Source organism: Balaenoptera borealis, assembly GCF_965194805.1.
Source record: "Balaenoptera borealis genome assembly, chromosome: 8".
Classification (NCBI taxonomy): Eukaryota; Metazoa; Chordata; class Mammalia; order Artiodactyla; family Balaenopteridae; genus Balaenoptera; species Balaenoptera borealis.
In genome coordinates, this window is record NC_138865.1 from 15,404,570 (window position 1) to 15,420,632 (window position 16,063).

General features: G+C 53.6%; 1 protein-coding gene across 13 annotated transcripts in view; it reads left to right on the forward strand.

Moving 5' to 3' along the window:
- PEBP4 (phosphatidylethanolamine binding protein 4) overlaps nucleotides 1-16,063 on the forward strand; it is a 269,036-nt gene that overhangs the window by 54,209 nt on the left and 198,764 nt on the right. For 8 of the 13 annotated variants that reach the window (XM_082401989.1, XM_082401990.1, XM_082401981.1 and 5 more), the window contains exons 2-3: nucleotides 3,592-3,728; nucleotides 7,660-7,786. In XM_082401989.1, the coding sequence (XP_082258115.1) occupies nucleotides 3,610-3,728; nucleotides 7,660-7,786 (246 nt within the window). In that variant the 5' untranslated portion in view covers nucleotides 3,592-3,609. Of the gene's footprint in view, nucleotides 1-3,398; nucleotides 3,507-3,591; nucleotides 3,729-7,659; nucleotides 7,787-16,063 lie in introns of those variants that run through there. The other 5 variants (XM_082401982.1, XM_082401983.1, XM_082401993.1 and 2 more) reach the window with 3 other exon arrangements.

Below are 16,063 nucleotides of genomic sequence, written 5' to 3' on the forward strand. Positions count from 1 at the left end.
GTATATCCATACAGAGGAACATTATTCAGCCATAGAAAGGAATGAAGTACTGATACATGATACAACATGATGGACCTTAAAAACACTATGCTAAGTGAAAGAAGCCAGTCACAAAAGAACACATATAGTATAATTCCATCTATATGAAATGTCCAGAATAAGCACATCTACAAAGACAGAAAGATTTAGTGGTTCCCAGGTTCTGGGGGAGGAAGGAATGGGCAGCAACTGCTAATGAGTTATTTGGGCTCCTTTGGGGTGATGAAAATGTTCTGGAATTAGTGATGATGGTTGCACATCCTTTAGTAATTTTTTTACTAAAACCCACTGAATTGTACATGTTAAAGGAGTGAATTTTATGGTATGTGAATTATATTTCAATTTTTTTAAAATGAGGAATGAAAGAAAAGAACGAGGGGCAATTTGGTCACTGCAGTACAGCGATTCCAGAAGGCATAAATGGAAAGGTTGAGGAGAGAGGGAAAGCATGAGAGTCTGTGTCTGGGTAGAGAAAGGAGGTGACACTTGGGCAGTGACAGGGGGGTGTCAGGCACAGGAGGTCTGGAGGGATGGGAGGGGGGTAAAGTGTTCCAGGAGCACTGGTCCAGTAGATCCGGGTGTCTGGAGGGACGAGGACATCTCAGGAAGCCAACCGATTTGGCCTTATTGATGGTGTTGGGAGGTGGTCTCAGCCCAGGTGCCTGAAGGAAGAGGAGGCAGCTTCAGGGGTGGGCACCGAGGGGTCTGGAGATGGTGCCTCCAGAGTGAAGCAATTGAGCAAAACAGGCTGGTGATGGAAATGGGGAGCTGTGCTCCCCAGGCTTGAATGCGGCTCCCCAATCTTGGACTCTGAGTTCAAAGCGAAGTCCTGTGACTCCCCAAGGAAAGGATCAGATTCAAAAACACCAAGAACCACTGCATTCTGTCAGATCTCCCCGTACAAAAACAAGCCAAAGAAAGTTAGATAAATAAGCAAAAGGGATCCAGGGCCCGAGGCCAACCTGAGTGGTCAGCTTCCTTCTGATATTTATAGAGAGTTAGGAGCTATTAAGTGAAATAAGGACGATCAGAAACAGAAGTGGAAAGTTTGTCATGCATTCAAACAAGAATTTACTTAGCATCTAGGCCCACCAGGGAAAGCGAGACACAGACTAGGTACTGCCTCTGAGAAGCTTGTAGGCTGGGGGATGGGGAGACTATAAGCAAATCACTAAGTAAATAACTACAAAACTATTTTACAAACATATAAGAACAATAAGAAAAGGAGTAAATTGCTCTGATTCTGCATAACGGGAATCTAATGGAGTCTCTGCGTCAGAGCAAGTTTCTCTGAAGAAATGACACTTCGGGATCTCCCAGGAGGGACTGGGAAGTGAGGGCGGAGCATAGGAAGGCCCTGGGTCAGGAAAGAGTTTGAGGACAGGCGGAGAGTAGAGAGACGTGGCTAGAGAGGCAGGAAGAGCCAGATCTTGCAGGGCATTGTGGGACGCCTGGAGGATTCGGGGCTTTATTCCAAGAACAAAGGGCATAGAGGGGGAGTAAGTGGAGGCACAGCAGAGCCGCAAGAGGGGGCAGTAGAGCAAAATGGTTAAGGAGCATGGAGTCAGCCAGCGAGGGTTCAAATCCCAGGTCGGCCACTTACTACCCGTGTGACCCAGGTCGGCTAACCTCTCTGTGCCTCAGTCTCCCCCTCTGTAAAACGGGATCATAATAGTACCTACCTCAGAAAATCATCATCATGAGGATTCAGTACTAAAAGCCTGGTGCTCACTGAGTAGGGAGGAATTGCTGACGAGAGTGGGCTCCACAGGAACAAGCCTGCACCGTGGAGTGGCCCCCACCTCCCGACAGCCGTTCGTCACTGGGGCTAAGAGCTGTTGGCACCCACGAAAGTTCTGGCATCTCTAGTGCCTGCCACTTTGAAGACAGGAGTCTCTTGGCCTTGGATGACCATTCTGGCACCATCATCCTCTGGCTCCGGCTCTCCTGTGGGCTCCATGAGGACAGGGACCATGGTCAGCCTATGCCCGGGGACCAGCACAGGGCTCACCTGCTGGTGAGATGGATTGTGTGGGGATGAATGAAGGAATGGATGGATCTGTGGAAGAATATTTACACTATCCATTAATTATTGAGCATTCTCTATGTGCCAGGCACCTTACTAAGTGCCTTACATAATTCATTTCATTTTCTTTTCACAACCATCTTGTGGGGAGGCTGCTAGGAGACACTCTCCAGTAGGGGAGATCTTGGGAAGGATCTATGGGGGACCCCTAGTCACACTTCAGGGAGTCTGATTATTGAGAAATGTGTTTCATTTGTAACCTCAAGGAAGGGCTTTTTGCTGGAAGTTGGGATCCTGGAAGCAGGAATTCAAGCTGAAAACAAGCTCAGCTGAAAACCGTTTCTCTAAAGATCTAGCTGCATAGACTGCAGAGCTACGATCTCATCTTCCTTAGCCAAGCACAAGGGCGATGGGGTCACTTGTTTTTGAAGGGGGAATGTGGTGTGTTCTGGAGAGGCATGGGGCCCTCCAGCCCTGTGGAGGAGCTCAGAGCAGAACCCAGGAGTCCTCGGTCCCCCCGCCATCCCCCCAAGGTGGGAGAACTGTCTTTGATCTCCCCCCATCGCGCCCACTCCCACCCACTCTGGATCCAGTCAGAGCTCCACACACTCCTGCCTCCTGCTGGCCTGTTCTCTAGGGAATGCCGGCTGCCCTGCGGTCCCAGGTTCGGGGTGCAGCTCAGCCCCGAGGCACCCCTCCTCCCAGCACAGCGCTGTGCACGCGGCCCCCTTCCCAAGCAGCCCTGCTGGCCTTCTTCTCCAGGGACTATTATTTTGGGAGAGTGCTGAGTTCAGCACCACGGCAAGGTGTAGCGGTACGTGCCCTTCTGTCCTCAGCTGGCCCTCCGGAGCTGGCCCGGGGCCCGGCGGCCCTACCCCTCGTGCAGCAGCACTTCCTACACAGGGTCACCGCGTCCAACCACGGCCACCATCCGACAGCCCCGAGGTTGTCGAGACATGTGGCAGAGGAGCTGTGGGCGGGAGAAGCAGAGCCGTGCAAGGGGCACAGCCCAGCCTCGCTCCTGCTCCTAGGAAACCCAGCAAGGTGGGGCCCTCGTCAGCACCCCCAGAGCCCGAAGCCGGGGGTCACCAGCCTCCCAGGGTTTGCCTTAAAGCCAACGGAGCGGGCTGGCCCTCAGCCAACTGACCGCGCACGGGGCAACTTGGGGGTGTGTGTGTGTGTGCAGGACGAGGAGGGCCGCGCAAGAGGCTTGTATAAACCCTCCTGTTCTGCAGCCTGCTCTGTGCCCTGGCAGCGGGACAGAGTGACAGCACAGCCCTGCTCTGTTGGAGGAGGGGCCTCGGCCATGACTGTCAGTTGAGTCCAGCTGGGAGGAGGCCCAGGGCCTCCCAAGGTACTTGTGTCCAGTGGCGGATTAGCTGCCGGAGCCCAGGCTGCGCCTACCTTTCTCCCTGCTGAGCAAAGGGCTCTGTCCCACCAGGTGGGTCCCCGGGGTTGGGGGCTGCAGGGTGGGAAGGGCCCCCCCTGCAGAGGGCCAGCAGCACTACGGGCTCCTTCCATTCCAGGTGCCCGAGAGCTGGACCATGAGGCTGGCCGTGGCAGCCCTGCTCCTGGGCCTCACGATGGTGGTCACCGGAGACGAGGGGGACAATGACCCGTGCGTGTACGAGGCCCTGCCTGACAACGACGCTGTCCTCTGCAAGTAAGGCTGGGCGGCCCCCCGACCCCAGAGGGCAGAGGGAGGGGGGGCTCCGGGAACCGAGGGCCACTGCCTCACAAGGCGGCCTCTGTGGGCAGGCAGAGCATGAGTCAGCTCTGGGGCCACCCGGCTGGAGGACAACATCCAGGAAAGGACTTTGAGACAGGGCCGGGCCGTCCGTCCAGAGGGCGGTTCTTCCAGGATTGGGAGGGTACACGGATCTGGCCGGCTCCCCCTGGGGCCTCCAAACCTGAGGGGACCTGTGGGGTTGGCCTCACCCTCCCTGCTGGGAGCCCAAGAGAGACCATCCCTCCCTACAGCCTTGAAGGCTCCTTCCCCCCAACAAAGTGGCATTTTAAAGAAAAGTGGCATTTGACAGACGGTGTGTGATGGGACCCTCCCTGTGTGAGAGGTGTTGTTTGCTTTTCTCTAACAAGGCCCCGGGAGTGTCAGGACAGGCAGGAGTGTGGCCACTGGACGTCGTTCAAAGAAGAGGCTGGGCGTGGGAGGCTGGCTGTGTCCCTTCCAACGGTGCAAGCTTCTCCCCCTCTGTGTCGGAGGCCAGCTCTCTCCTCACCCGCTGTGGGTCAGAAAAGCCAGTCTTCGTTGTCCTGGACTCATGAGCCATCCTGAGGGCTGCCCAGGCCACATTGCTGCCAACACCCTCTGCCAGCCTGGTGGCCGAGGACACTGGCATCCCACTGAGGCCATCAGAAGTGGGAGTGGGTCAAGGACTCTCACTTCTTACTCTGTCTCCTTGAGTACATTTGAATTCTTACAGACATGACTTTTAGAAAGAAAAATGTTTTCCCTTAAAAAGTTAGATAGTTGAATTCCCCTCCCCCCCCCCCAAAAACAGACACTGATTTTGTTCCTATCAATACGTTTTTTAACTCTGGTGAAACAGTCCTGGGTGAAGTTTCGTGTGGGGCAGGAGGGAACGGTTGCCCCTGCCATGTGGGCACCAATGCTCTGGGTGCTCTGCTGAGTGCGACCTTCCCGGGGGCGGACAGGCCTTTCCCTCTGGCAGGCAAGTCAAGCCCCGCAAGCCGGGGATGACAGCAGGCCCAGGGCAAGGCCAGGCTGGGCTATGATCACAGCCCCATACAGAGCGCCTCTGTATGTTCACTGTGGAACACGTAGAACACGATCACATGTGTACGGTCACTGGAGGAGACCAGCTTGCAGCCCAGCTGCCCCAGGCTCAGCCCTGCAGACATCCACACACTGGCACCCTGGTGGCCTGTGTACTGTGGCGCATGCGGGAGCTCTGGGGCCCCTGGTACATGCCAGGAGTTCTGCTGGTGATTTTAAATCTTTGACTTATTTCGCTGTTAACATAACCCACCAAGGAGGTGTTATCATCCCCATTTCGCACATGAGGAATCCCCAGAGACTAAATAACCTGCCCACAGTGCTCACACACCTGACAAGTGGCAGAGCTGGGATTCAGCCCCCCTCGTGTGACTACACTCGTGCTCTTTCCCCACCCACCTTTAGCTGCTGACCTTCTTCCGGGGCCCAGAGCATCTCAAGTAAAGGGGAGCTGTCTTAGTCTATCTGGGCTGCTGTAACACAATGCCACAGACTGGATGGCTTATAAAGAACAAAAAATTATTTCCCAACATTCTGGAGGTTGAGAAGTCCAAGATCAAGGTACCAGCAGATTCTGTGTCTGGTGAGAACCTGCTTCCTGACTCATAGACGGCCATCTTCTTGCTGTTTCCCACAGAGTGGAAGGGGTGAGAGAGCTCTCTGGGGACTCTTTGTTCTGGGTCCCCACCTTCGAGAAGAGTCAGTTGGAGACAGACCCACACTGAGAACCACGCAGCAGAGGGTGGGGTGCCCCCCGAGCCCTCAGGTGCCTCTGTGAAGGCTGCCTTCCCTCCATGGGCCTTTTGGACTCCCTCGCTTTTGGGCAGCTGGGATTCGGAGCCTTTTTCATACCTGATCTGGTTCTTACAATGCTGAAGGGACTTCTGTGACCATCCAGTCACAGGGAAGTGCAGACAAGTGACATCCAAGGAAGTGCAGACAAGGCTATGCAGCCCTTCTCTATTGCCTACAGCACAGTACCCCAAACCTAGCAGCAGCACACGTTTATCGCCTCAGTTTCTCTGCACATGGCCCAGCTGGGCACCTCTGGCCCAGGCTCTCAGGAGGCTGCAGTCCAGCTGTTGGCTGGGGCTGCAGTCTCATCTGAAGGATGTGACTTGCAGGCAACATGTGGGCTTCCATCCCTGGGCAGGCAGCGCTCCGTGGGTATGACGGGGGCCTGGGGGGACAGACCTCACTCCTGGTCCCCTGGCATGTACCCTATCAAGGCACTCTCTGGGGCTTTAGGCCCACTCACCAAATGTCAACTTGGTGATTTTGCTTAACTGTTTTAACATTTGCAGCAGTTCTACTGGGATAAAAAGAGGAGGCTCTTTTGTTCCCTGGGGAAGGCCCCTCTGGTCCTCAGTTTCCCTCCTCCCCACCCCTTGCCTCTTCCAGTTCCGGGCTGTGGGCTGAATCTCCATCTCTCTGCCAGTAGAGGGTCCCCTCTCTCAGCCTCGGATCTCGATAGCTGCAGTGGCAGGGAGTTGTGGCAGAAACAAACCAAAAAGTCCGTAAAATGCTGCCGTGATGAGAAATGAAAACCCATGCTCTAAAACTTCTTTAAAAGCTATTAAAACTATGCCATTGGAAAGGCACTACTGTAAACTTGCAAGGAGTTAAACTTGCTTCAGTGAATAGTCCTGCTTCAAGGGGCCTGAGTCCTGGCCTTGGGGGTGCCGGTCTGAGGAAGCATCCTGTGTCTGCCAGGTCTGCAGACTCGGGCTACCTCTGCCCAAGGCAGGACCTCAGGATCCACTGGAAGGGGTGGGGTGGTGGGAGGCGGAATATGGGACTCTCCAGCAGGAAGTGATCCCTGTACTTCTCCCGGGTCCTGACCTCGGGAGCTCCCCTCCAGATCTACTCCCCCAGTGACATTCTCAGGGGTCCCCTTCAGGCATCACCCCCAGCAGGAAATGTGGCCAGCTCTGGGTGACCACTGGCCACTGTGGAGCTGGTCTGCCATGCTGGGCTTTTGGAAAGGCTGAGTGAATCATCTTAATCAAATGACCCCAGGCCTTGGTGATAAAAAGTGACAGTAGGATAGGGAAGAAGGGCAAGCAAAAAAAAAAAAAAAGTTGACACAGAGATGTTTTTCCTGTATCTATTTGAAAGCCTGGCTTCCATCCCTGAGTTTCAAATACAAGTGAGCCCTTAAGTCTAACCCTGGTGAAGGTGTGGGATCAGCCTGCACAGTAAGCCCGGTTCTCAGGGCACTTGTGCAGTTCAGGGCTTCTCAGGGAGAAAGGAGATAAATGGATGCACACCACGGACTTAGTGACTAGATGTTTTACTCCCTGAGAGATATTTGCATTTTGAAACCACAGTGAATGGCAGATTGAGAGCCTAGGGTAGCGGCAATGCATCACCCAAAGAAGTGGGTTGTTTAATTACTGGTGGGATTTGCAGGTATGGATGGAGAGGGTCTTGATTATTTAGGGGCCAGAGAAGTCTGTGCTAACTTGCTAAACCTTTCTTTATGTAAAAAGAACATTCCAGAAAAGCAATGTGAATATATTGTTCTTATACGCCCAGTCCTACTTTAAAGACACTCACCAGGTTTGCCTCTGGATGTATATATTTTTTGAGAAGTAAACACTGACAGTAATGAATACTTTCTGACCCCTGATGACCTGCCAGGCTCTGTTGTAAACACCAATCACCATTTTACTCCTCTTACCGACCCTACAGATAGGTATTATTAGTGTCCCCATTTTACAGGTAGAGAAACTGAGGCTCAAGTAACTCTTAGGCTACACAGGTCAGACTGAAGCCTTACGCACCCTGGGCTCCCCTAAGATCCTGACATGGGCCAACCACCTCCCTCTCTCCATAGGGGCCTTAAGGTTTCCTACCCAGAGTTGGGGAACCTCGGCTGCATGGTTGTCCCGGAATGCAACAACTACAGACAGAAGATCACCTACTGGACCGAGCCGATCGTCAAGTTCCCTGGGGCCTTGGACGTGAGTGAGCCAGCCTGGCTGGATGGGAGGGTCATGGGTCTAGGGTTCCCTCTGGGTTTGGTCATCTGGGTGACGTGAAGCCACGTGCAGAGCCAGCTGGGTTGGCTTTGGTGGTACCAGATGGCCGTTGCCATAAGCACGTGCCTTCTTTAGAGCAGCCCCGCCGCCTTGGAGGAGGTTGGGGTGGGTAGGAGGGCTGCGGGCTGGGAGCTTTGGCGGGGCTCAGGGGCCGCTCTGCCTGGGCCCCTCCCCCTCAGTCAATGTGGCGACCAGCCAGGGTGTGCTTTGGAGTCGGCAGAGAAAAGGAGGAGAGAGGGGCTTGTGTGGAGTTGTTTCTCAAGGCGCAGAGTGGCTGGGCTTTCAGAGTGATCTGGATGTAGGCTAAGCAAGCAGAGGTCGGTGCCTTTGACTCTTGGGCATCGCAATATGACACTCGCTCAGAAGTTTGCCCCGAGTTGTAGGACATAAAAAATAGAAACATTTTAAGAATTGTAAATACCTGTTCCTTTTGCTGGGAAATGATTGGTACCATCTTGTTCTGGAAGCTTCCCTTGGCTTGGGGATGTGGTAAACCTGGGGAAGGGCGCTGGGGAGTGGGAAATGGGGCTGCAGCTGCTGGGGAAGCTGCTCCAGCGTCCTGGTCGATGTTTCTTTCTTCCTTGACTCTAGGCTGAGCCCCCAAAGTGTCAGGGGTGGAGGGCGAGCCTTGCTTTGTCTGCGGGTTGTAGTCAAAGGTGCCAGTGTCAACCTAGGCACAAGGACCGTGATGCGTCCAGGACTCGGGCCACGAATGCGTGGAGACAGAAGGGTCATGGTGGGGATGTGACCACGTGCACACTGCGGCCAGCCTTCTGGTCCCCTCTGTTCATCGTGGCAGGGAGAGCCCACAGAGGGCTCCTCCCTTCTGTCGGTCCAGCCTGGGGGCTGCCAACACAGGTGTAACTAGATAACAGGTCCTAGGGTGGGCAGCTGCACACACTACTAGGAAGCAGAGGGGCAGATTTTTCTTTCTTTCTTTCTTTCTTTTTTTTTTCTCTGGCAGCACCTCAGGGCTTGCGGGATCTTGGTTCTCCGACCAGGGATCAAACCCGGGGCCCCAGCAGTGAGAGTGCTGAGTCCTAACCTCTGGACTGCCAGGGAATTCCTGAGATCTTTCTTTCTTTAACTGCCTTTCACTATCAGGGAACAAGTAAGTGGTGATATGTCTCAATTGATGAGGCTGAGGACATGACGCTTTGACAGGCTATTGTGTTTGTAACCATGACAAACATCCTTTCCTCTGGGAGGCTAAGCAAGCAAGTCATGAAGAGGCCTTCTGGGTGTCCTCTCCCTCAATCCTCCCAAGCCTGGCACACATGCACACGCGTGCACGTGCACGTGTACACACGCACACGTCAGCCCTCCCCACCGGAAACCCTTGGGCTGGGTCACACCGCTGGACAGGCAGGAAAAGCGGAGGAAACAAGCCTCGGTGATTGTAACTCAGGACAGGAGCAGGGCAGGAGCCTAGTCCTCCAGGGAAGAGTATAATGCTGTCCCATGGGACAAGACTCTCGCCTTCACCCTTAATTCACTTGTTCTTAAGGAGTGAGGAGTTTGAACCAAATACTTTCACAGTCCAGTGACTGTCCCAGGAGGGAGTCTAAGCCAAGAACTCCATCCCCTGTGATATTGCTACAGATGTCCACTAGATGGCAGTGTAGACTTTCCTGAGTACCTGGTGCCCTTAGGAGGGACAAATTTAAAGCCAGTTTGGGAAGCTTTTGCATTTGATCCAGTCTAGTTGGTACTGATTGTCCTGGGGTATGGACACAAAATGCAGAGAAGATATCACCCCCTCCAGATCCTGAAATCTCCTATCCTGTCTCAGCTCAGAGGTGGGGCGGGGGAGAAAACCTGGAGATATATGATGGATGCAGAGCTGAGGTTAAGAAATCCAGGGAGGGCAGAGATTTCACAAAGGATGGCTTGGTCAGAGTGGTGGAAAGAAAGAAAGAAAAAGTAGTATTCTACTGCTATAGAACTAAAGTTTATGGAAATTTGCCCTCTGAGAAGGCAGGTTCAGCTAGAGTATCAAAAGCTTCCATTTATCGTGTGGTACTTACTTTATGTTGGAGACTATTGATGTGTCATTTCATTTAATGTGCTCATCAGGTTAAGGATTTCTTTAGTCAAGACTGTTAGTAGCAAGTGACAAAAATCAACTCAAACTGGTTTGTGCCAAAAAAGAGGGAAGGTATTACTGGTTCACAAACTGAAAACTCCAGGGACTACTTCAGGCATGGCTGGATCCAGGTGCTCAAACAACATCACCAGGAACCTATCTGTCCCTTTTCTCTACTTTGTTCTGTGCTTGTTTTTTATGTAAATAGACTCTTTCCTTGTGGTGCCAAAGATGACCTCATCATCTTCAGAGTTATGTTTTACTAGTTTATTAACCCACTGGCAATAGATTGACCCCATCCAACCATTAAAAGTCCCAAGACTTGTCCTGTTTGGATTACATGACCATCCCTGACCCAAACAGTGATGCTGGGCAGCCCCACTTAATCTACAAGGGCTGAATGCAGAAGAGGATGGTTCCCCCAAAGGAGAATCAAGGTGCAGGTTATCAGAAGGGGGAAAGGATGTTGGGTAGGAAAAACAAGAGAAGGTACAGGGTCCCTCAAAAGTGGGGGTGGGGGAGCCTGAGTCCTTAGTAACAGAGAAGAAAATGAAGGCATTTCCTCTGGGCCAGGGCCTGATGGAAAAAGCAAGAGGTTGGTGACTGGCTATGTGGGGACAGTGCCTTGCTTCAAAGGGGATTAAAGCAATGCCACCAAAGCAGCAGCTGCCAGTGGACATGCTCAGGGAGCCCCCACCCCCCACCAAGCAAGTCCCGAAGCCCTGGAAGGAGGGCCCAGAGGTCAGGGGACAGCGTCTCTGTGCCCAGCAGGGGTCTTCCTGCCTGCACACCATTGCTCAGGCCACTTCCCCAGACTTGGACCCTGTACTCTGGGACACCCTGCCCCTACCAAGATGCTTTCTCCTCCAAGAAGCCTTCCCTGACTGCCTCCCTCTGGGTCCCACCCCCATCTCGGTCAGGTCCCTTCTTTCTCCGAGCATTTTTCCCCTACCCTCCAAACCCAGTGTTTACTTGCCTCTGTCTTGTATTGTGGTTGCTTATTCATATCTCCCATAGCGTCAACCAGTTTATAAGCTCTAGGAAAGCAAGACCATGTGTTGTATTTCTTTGAACCACCCACATGGGTCTACCAGCATCGTAGACCCCATGTTGGCTGACTGGGTGGCCAGGTGGCCGAATGAATGAATGAAGGAGTGCATGAATGGCAGGTAGACGGACACCTTCTGGAGCGGGAGCTCTGAGGTGTGTGAGCCCAGTGGTTTGCACTTTAAGCTGCCGGGTGTCCTGGCACCTCTGCAGAACGCCGGGTCAGCACTAGTCTCTCCTCCGCCTGGGTGGATGGGGGCTGGGGTGGGTAGGAGGAAGCAGAGAGAGAAGAGGAAGTCAGCTGGGCTCCCGAGAAGGCAAAGTAGTGCAGGAAAATGTGGATGGTCCTGCTGCCGACAGCCGCTAAGAGCTGAGAGAGGTGCTGAGGTAAGAAGAAGCTTTTCTCCCCTAGTGCTGTGACAAACATTAAGAGGCAAACATCTCAAAACGCATCCCTTCTCAAGCCAGTGAAGACTGAAAGGGCCCTGAGAAGTTTCTTGACTGGGGCTTATTCTTCACCTTGAATTTAACCCGCTGGAATCCTTTTGAAGGGAAGAAATTGCTGTTACGTGGGGGACGTGCATTGCATTAGAAGGAAGGAACGCAGACCACAGCTGTCCTTCCTGCGGTCCCTCGGCTTTCCAGTCAGACTCGGCTCAGCCCTATTCTCCTCCCCAGAAAGCTGGTGACCCTGAGTGTCCTCCTCCCAGGCTGGGCAGGCACGTCCCCACGTCACCCTGGGCCTGCAGCATCTGTGTGGCTGCCTTTTGGGGACCACCTCCCTGCCCTTGTCGGCCCAAGGTAGAGACACAAGTTTGGGCACAAATCTTATAGGGCCCTGGAAATCTGGAGACGTCCACGTGTGGTAGAGTCACAGACGCTCCTCGATGAAAGAGACCTCGGAGCTCCCCGGCCCGCCTCCCATCCTTCTTTTTACACGTAGAGCGGAAACATGGGAGCTGCTGCTGTCATGAAGTCATTAGCAGAGGCAGGACACGGGGTGCCGACACGCAGGGTAGTTCTGGTCAGAGCAGCCCCTGATGGGTGAGGCAGGCCCACCCGGCTCGTTCGGGAAAAGATGCCGAGAGGGAGCGTGCACGTGTGCGGGGGCAGCTAAGTGCACGTGCTCCCGGGACAGCCGCCGGCACGCAGCTTGGTGCCGGGGATATGAAACGATTCCCTAACAAATACTGATGGAACACACGGGCACCCTCTCAGTGCTGGAGATTCAAAGGTAAAGGGCGCCGTCACGGAGCTCCCAAGTCTAAGGTGGGGAGACAGACAGGTGGACGGATAGCAGAGACGCGGTGTCAGTGCTTCAGGACAGGCACCTCAGGTACCCCGAGGGCCAGGAGCGGCCTCCAGGAGGGGGTGACCCCAAGCTGACCTGTGCTGGTGACTAGGCAGGGGATAGACAGGGGAACCGGGGTGGCCAGGTGTGGGATGAGGCTCCAGAGAGGGCAGGACCATGCTCTGAGGGGCCACAGATGCTGCATCGTGGGCCCTGGTGTGGAGTCTGAATTTTACTGTGAAGCCAGACTGGGGAGGCGTGGTCACCGTTCGATTTTTAGGCTGGTGGACGTGATCGGATTAGCAATTCAGGAAGGTCACTGAGGTGCAGGTGGGAGGATGGAGAAAGGTGAGGCTGGAGTCAGGGAGAGCACCTGCTGAAACAGAAGGGTGATGGCATGGACCAGGGCCTGAGCTTGAGGGTGTAAAGGAGGTCGAATCCATGGAGCTTGGTGACTGTGGAGGAACGGGGATTGCAGGGAAGGAGAGAGTTGGGATGACCCTTGGGTTTCTGCGACAGGCAGGTGGGTGGCTAAGGGTTAAGCTGAGCATGTAATTCATCCACTGAAACAAGACGATTTTGAGAGTGAACGGGGAGGTGCTGTGAATAATCGGGACGAAGGGTGTGATTGGGCACTATGCCTAATGCTGGTGCTGTCCCCAAGCAAGGGACACAGGAGAAGGCCTGGATCTACAGGGACCACGGGCAGCGGCAGCAGCTTTGCGTCACTGAACCTGAGGCCCCTACGTGCACCCAGTACGCGGATCAACTGTCTGATGCTGGGAAGAAAAGGCAGGGCTGGAGGCCTAGCTTTGGCATCCACGGGTGGGGGTTGGGGGGTGGATTTTTCAAGGTAGCCAGGCTCCTTGGGGAGAAGATACGGAGCGGCCAGAATCGGCCAGCCCACAGAGGTCAGGTCAGAGAGGCAAGGGAGAGGCTGCCACAGGGCCGGGCTGGGGAAGAGCCATGGGATTTGCCAAATTCCCTGGCGCTGCTCTGGAGTGAGGAGGGGGAGAGGAGTTTCAGGACAGTGAGCCTGGGGAAAAGGTAAAGTCAGGACAGGGTAAGGAGTTTACTGGCAGGGGTTCACCAATGTACTAGTGAGGCTTTAGGGAAGAATTAATGAGGTATAACTGTAACCCAGTGCCTGGCAGTCGACAGGAGCATAATAAACGCTATAGGTTGTCATAGGATAAGAGACTGCTTTGTAGTCTGAAGGGTAAAAGACACAGAAGAAGGGTTTGGGCTTCTGGAGGCTCTGGAAGGAGCCGGGGAGGTGGTACCAGAGAGGGGGGCTGACAGGTGGAGCCAGGCCTGGGAAGGCAGGTGAGGAGAGCACCCTGCACCCAGGCAAGGACGCATGCGTGGAAGAGGGCCTGCTCACATGTCATTTTAACCTTCCTCCTCGGTCAAAGGCTGCTAAAATCACCCAGCTGTGTCCCACCCCAGCCTGGGCCACTCCACCATCTGTAATGGGGGCACCTCCAGCCGCAACAGGACCAGGTGAAAGAGGAGCGATGCTTATCACCATCTCTAGCCTTTGCAGTCAGATTTTGAGGCCGTAGAGAAACTTCCCATGCAGGATTTCACACACTCCTCCTAGCAACGTTGGGAGCTAGGCAAAGTAGGGATTATCCCCACAACTACAGGATGGGGGAAGCAACCCAAGGTCAAGGTCACGCTCACCAAAGCTGGGGAGTGGAAGAACCAGCCCTAGACGGCAGGCTTCCTGCCTTCCAGTTTTGCTGCTCTTTCACCTTCGAAATGTTGCCTCTCAAATTTACCCCAACTCCTGGAGAACTGGCCCTGATGTCCAGACTTGGGGTGTCATGCATGTATCCATCCCCTGGAGCAGATCCTGTCCCTCTACCGGACACTGTCACAGGAGCCAGGGACACACACAAAAACAAATCCCAGCCCTGCCCACGAAGGGCATCCCGTAACGGTGAGAATGCGAGTCCCCGTCATTGTTAAGAGGATGACGGGAGAAGCGCTTGTGTGGCTAATGTTTTGCTCCCGGGTGCCTTCATTAGGGAGCTTCCTGGCCTTGATGTTCAGTTCCAGTCCTCTGTATCCCCCGCCACCTTTCCTGTCGTTATACCCTCTGCTCCAGGGTTTACAGAACCTCTGGTCAGACCTTTCAATAAAGCCCCCTGTTCCCAGTCCGCAGGGATGTTCCTCAGAGCACAGGCAAAAAGGGCGTTTGTTCAGTAATTGTTCAGTGATGTCGGCTGAGAGCTTCCAGTCAAGTGCTGGGGAAATGGGTTCCAGATGTTTTTCAGATCAAATAATATTTCTTTGAAAAAACTTTGTGGGCTGTTCCACCGAGGGGGCAGATGGGGCCTGAAAGGCAAGTCCAGTAGGTTTGCATCCTGGTTTAAAGAAAAGAGGTCATTCAGCCAGTGTGTGTCTTGGAGGGGTGGAGCGGGGGTTGCCGTATGATTGGGGTCTGTCCCCGGCGGTCTGCTGGGAAAGTGAGCAGAGGCTTCTTGGATTTTAAATAGCTGCCCGGCCTCAGCCGTTTAGAGGGACAAACACTTGAACTTTGAACGCTGCAGCGACTTCTTGCCTCCTCTCGCTGGAGAGAGGGAGGTGGCTTAAAGAGGAGTTCAGGGAAAGCCTGTGAGGAATTTTAAATGAGTAATAATGTCCTTTATTGTTTGTTAACACTTGAGGACTTGGGGGTGAGGGGGGAGAGGAGGAGGTGGGGAGGGCCTCTGCTGGCGGAGCAGCTGCTGGGACAAGGTACCCACTGCAGTCTGAGCCTTCCTGGGGCCAAGGGCTGGGGTAGGGGCTGGGGGCCGGCGGGGCAGTTGTCATGCCTTCTGGACTTTGAGGGTCTCTCTCCATCACCAGGGAACTCCTGACGCCCCGCCAGCACACAGTTCTTTTTTAGAGCCCATCTGGCCCCTAACCATGACCACATGGGACCGGCAGAGTGAGCATGGGTGTCTCTGCTTTACAGATGCAGAAACAACAGCTCAGGAGAAATTATATGTCTATGTCATTTTTAATACTTTATTTTTCAGAGCAGTTTTAGGTTCACAGCAAAAGTGAGTGGAAAGTACAGAGACTTCCCCCAGAAAGCCTCGCCTACTATCAACATCCCCCATCAGAGTGGTACCTTTGTTACAACTGATGAACCTACACTGATACGTCATAATCACCCAACGTCCATAGTTTACATTAGGGTTCATTCTTGGTATTGGACATTCTATGGGTTGGACAAATGTATAATAACAACTATCCACCATTACAGCATCATACAGAGTGTTTTCACTGCCCTAAAAATCCCCCGTGCTCTGCCTTTTCATCCCACCCTCTTCCCTAACCCCTGGTAACCACTGATCTTTTTATTGTCTGCCTATTCCAGAATGTCATATAGTTGGAATCACACAGTATGTAGGCTTTTTGGATTAATAGCCTAGGCTACCACCCGGGGCTCCAGTTCTAGCACTTTCTTCACCGTGCAAGGTTTGGTAACACTGTCTATCTTTCCCCAAGCCAGTGGCCAGTTGTCCTGTGGCTTAGTTTCCCTCCTGGGAATTCTGCTTTTCTTCACTGAACACTTAGGAGTGGACAGGACCCACCTACGCCTGCCCGTGGTGTCAATTTCAGCGTTCTCACCACTTGTTTTCTTGTCTGTCTCTCCAGCTACAAGGTAAACTCCCTGCGGGCAGAGACCTTTGTATGCTTGAGAGACAGGCAAGAAAATAGGCAACTCTCTGGGCATGAGATTCGTGCTCCAATGTGGAGCTAAGTGCAGGGTGCTGGG